Source organism: Austrofundulus limnaeus, unplaced genomic scaffold, assembly GCF_001266775.1.
Source record: "Austrofundulus limnaeus strain Quisiro unplaced genomic scaffold, Austrofundulus_limnaeus-1.0 Scaffold542, whole genome shotgun sequence".
Taxonomy (NCBI): Eukaryota; Metazoa; Chordata; class Actinopteri; order Cyprinodontiformes; family Rivulidae; genus Austrofundulus; species Austrofundulus limnaeus.
The window spans coordinates 73,303-77,861 of NW_013952944.1; the positions used below are offsets into that span (position 1 = coordinate 73,303).

Consider the following 4,559-nt stretch of genomic DNA (forward strand, 5'->3'; position numbering starts at 1 on the left):
ATTGTTGGAACACACTCTGCGGTCCCCCCTTTTAAATAGGGGGACCACCACCCCAGTCTGCCAATACAGGGGAACTGTCCACGATGTCCACGCAATATTGTAGAGTCACGCCAACCAACGCAATCCCACAACATCCAGAACCTTAAGGAACTCCAGGCGAATCTCATCCACCCCCGGTGCCTTGCCACCGAGCTTTTTAACCACCTTTGTGACCTCAGCAACAGAGGTTGAAGAGTCTGACCCAGGGTCCTCAGGCTCTGCTTCCTTAATGTCTCAAGTTGAGGTCAGCAGTGCACCATCCCCACCAGAAACAATGTTGGTGGTGAACCTCTTTTGCACCCTGAGACGCCGGATGGTGGACCAGAATCGCCTCGAAGTTGTATATTGCCTCAGCAACCACCTGAGCCGCATACCACTTGAACTGCCGACACCTATCAGCTGCTTCCAGAGTCCCACAGGCCAAAAAGACCTGATAGGCCTCCTTCTTCAGCCTGACAGCATCCCTTACTGCTGATGTCCACCAGAGGGTTTGAGGGTTGTCGCCACTACAGGCACGACAACCTGACTCAATGTTTACCGCCTCCCCTGGAATGTGTTCAAAGCTCTCCCAGAGGTGTGAGTTGAAGCTCAGTCTGACTGGAGACTCTGCCAGAAATTATTTAAAAATTTCTTTATGAAAAATAAAGAAAAAAGAAAAAGTTCAGTCATATTAACAAGGAAAGTGAGACATTAAGGCCAGATTCTTGTTAATAAATCAAGGACAACAAATTGTTGCTAAATGGTAAATGGACTGAACTTCTATAGTGCTTTACCAGCCCCATGTGGACCCCAAAGCTCTTTACATACAGTCATTCACCCATTCCCGATAGTGGTAAGATCCAGCCACAGCTGCTTTGGGGTGTACTGACAGCGGTGGGGCTGCCATGCCCCCGTGCCACCAGACCCTCTGAGCACCACAAGTAGGCAAGGTGTGTGAAGTGACTCCCCTAACCACTCCACCACTCCAAACATTTAGTTAATTATAAAAACCACAACGAACTGATAGCTCAGATCTATTTTAAATGAGAAACTGGTTTCACTTGCAGACGTCAGCAATTTAGATTCATAAAAGTTTTGCAAATGTTTTCTGTAAAAATTACAATTCTACACCAGCCACTCTGGAGCTGAACAGAACCTATTCTCAGTCTAATGGATACAGGGTTCCTACAGCTTCGGGCAAGATCAACTTAAGCCTTCTTCAGACCTCTTTAATGCCACTTGAAATTAAATTTAAGACCAACTTCACAATCAACAAAAATGGAAAAAAGGCTTAACAACAATCTTAACAAAATCTTTATTTTAACACAAAACAACTAACTGTGAGAGGCATTTGACAAAATTATTAAAAAATAAATAAATGTTACCAATATTATTTAATATTCTTCCTACTTAGGTGTTAACATTTTTAAGACCTCGGAAAGACTGACTTAAGACATTTTAAGGCTAATTAAGACCTTATTTTTGGATTGATACTTTTAAAGACTTTAAGGAAATACAAATAAAAACCTGTTGACTCTGTGGAAAATATGATGCTTCTTCTTTAATGGTGCACCCTGCAATATCAAATAAATAAATAAAACCATAAAGAATAAAATTCTATTTTCCATATAAATAGTTCATGCATTCTTAAATCAAAAAATTTGTAAGTAAAGTTTTTCAAGGCTGCTAATGAGTGTTTACCTTCAGAAACAACAGAAGTGACTGACAACAGGTCAACAATCTGAACTGTCTGATGAGTTAATACATATTTATGCTCAGATTTTGTGAGTAAAATAAATGTTTTGTTTGTATTGTGTGCATACCTGCATTTCACAATTGCTCAATACATATATCTTAGAAAATCTACTGCAGTCAACTCTTTCAAACTACACAGTTATAGTTCAGAATAACCTTTAATAGGACTTGCCATATAAAACAGCAGAGGAAGGCATTGCGAGGCAATATTAGATTTTACAATATTCTTGCATATTACAATAAATATTTACAATACATTTTACAATTTACAATGACACCACATTGATCTACTTATTTCTTCTCTTTTTTATTTTACAAATTCAATGTATGAACATTATTACAGGAGCTGCGTGGAACAAAATACAGCTAACCACTTACCCGTATAGGATTCTGCATTTATCCTTAAATAAGTTGTTTTGGGAACTTTTATCAGTTCAGGACAGAAACCACAAGGTTCACTCAGCTTCACCTGGAGAAAACAGGTGAACTTGAGTCGTACCATAAAGTGCACAGTATTTAAAATCTATTAAACCTTTTAAATATCATCAAAGACATACAAGTTGACTTAAATGACAGAGGTCAAAAATATTATGAACGCATGAATCAGCAGATATTTTGAGCCAAACATACAGTGCCCATAAAAAGTATAAAAATACCCCTCTTACAGGGAGAAAGTGAAATCCATTTTCTACAGAGTAATACCAATAAAATATAAATATGCCATGTAAAATAAGTGAGTGTATAAATATTCACCTCATTTTACTGTTCTAGTTCAATATTATTAAAAAGTAAATAGAGAGAGACTACCAAGACACCCGAGACCATTCAGAGGGAGCTCCAAGCCTCAGCAGGTCAAGTTAAGACTGATCTACAACGGCTGACCTGATTCTTCAACAGTCTGATCTTTATGGGAGAGAGACAAACACTGAGGAGGAAACCTCAGATTAAATCTCTACCACAGTCTGCTAAACGTCAGAAGACTCCACCATCAGGTTCCTAGTTAAATACTTTTTATAGGCACTGTAGCATAGTTTAGGCTACTGGTCCGGCCTATAATGTGTTTAATGGTTTTAACTTCACATTTTAAGTGTTAAAGAAGAATAAACATTAAACAACATGCTCCAGTATTTGTGCTTTGAGTCCTGTTCCATTTGCTCCCTGTTGCAGTATTACAATAAGCTGACCACTTGGTAGTCACACAGATTAACAAAATAAAAACAAAACAAATGTATGAAATCTTTAAAGGGGCAATATAAAGTTTATAAAATCAACTTTTTGAGTTTTATATCATATTATAATGTTATCCTCTCATGAAAAACATGCCCAGAGTCTGACTCATTCATGCATGTTTGAGAAATCCTGTAGTGTCCTGAGGCAGCAGGCAGGGGAGCAAAAACCACCGGTTGGGCCTAGAACCTCCTTTTGGGACCAGCTCCTCCTCTGGGCTGTGTCTCCAAGCTTCCTCATCACAGAACACACCCACCTGGCCCCATGCTGAAATGGGCGGGACAGAAGCGGAAGGAAGTTCTTAAAGAGACAGAGGCCAATTTCAAGGCGTTTAGAAACAGATATGATGAGAAGTCACATTTATTTTCTATTTAAACATATAAACATTTTAATAACAACTGAAGGTGACTTTATTATGGTATAGAATTTAAATATATGCTTGAGAAACACATAATATTGCCCCTTTAAATGTTTTGTTACTTCTCTGAAAATGGAACATGAGTATTTGTGTGACAGCATGGTCAGAAAGAACTTCACGGTATAAAGTTAACAAAGTTTAAAGGAGAGTTAACCCTGAAGTCYATGGTCTTTGCTGCTTAGACTGTTGTGGATGTTGATCCAGCAGACCCAGCGCCATGCAGCAGGTGAGTCTCCGGTGATGAAGATCCCCTCTCCTCCTCCTCTGCTTCTGCTCCAATCAGGCCCTGCCGCTTTAGGTTGAGGATGGACTCTGCGATGATTTGTGCAGTTTTCTTCTGGTATCCTCCGGATGTTACCATGAGGATGGGAATGCCTCGTTGCCTCGCGGCTCTAAACACAATCTCATCTCTTTTAATGATGCCCTGGCAGGAAGAGGAGAGAAAAGCTTTAGAATTTTACTATTTTCTGAGGGCAGGGGTGTGGTGGAAAGTGTATTTGCCATAATTGTGATGAAAATTTGTAAGCTGAACAGCAGAGTTTAGTGTGTGGTTAAAAACCTTTTCAAATCCTTTCTTCCAAACACCTTATTCTGCTACTGAATCATTTGCTGTTTGTTAGATTTGATGATTAAAGTCTGAAGTAAAAAAAGACTCATTAGTAATTTAAAAACATAATAATTTAACAAAGCAAATGGCTACATAGCATGTGAAAGAACAATATGTAGCTACACAGCCTGGTCACACACCAGCATTCAACCAGCACATGAGTCAGTGTGGTTCTGTTGTTCATAGTGTTGTAGTACTTGAAACTGGTCTTGGTCTTAAGACCACTTTTTGATGGTTGTCTCAGACTCGACAGCATTTGTACTCGGTCTTGTCTCGGTCTCGGACATTGAGGACTCTGAATTTTATTTCAAGACCAGTCAAGACCACAGCTGTGGAAATATCACTAAACAGCCCGAATGTTGTCCAATTTATTTGTTAACATTCTTGCTTTCATTGGATTTAAAATGTAGATACTGATTCAAATCCAAACCTGACTCATTGCTATTTATGTATTTTTGTTACCAGCTGTCACCCATTCGTACCCCCCATCACTTGCATGCAGCACTCCTGGAAAGTGAGCAGTGGTTTTCTGGG

General features: G+C 39.2%; 1 protein-coding gene across 1 annotated transcript in view; it reads right to left on the reverse strand.

Annotated features, from left to right (window-relative positions):
• Window positions 1-3,409: 3,409 nt before the first annotated feature.
• The window catches only part of hdac11 (histone deacetylase 11), a gene marked incomplete in the record, with an annotated part of 46,352 nt that continues 45,202 nt past the window's right edge, over window positions 3,410-4,559 (reverse strand). Inside the window, 1 exon segment of the mRNA XM_014026316.1 lies at window positions 3,410-3,842. Within this exon segment, the coding sequence (XP_013881770.1) occupies window positions 3,597-3,842 (246 nt within the window).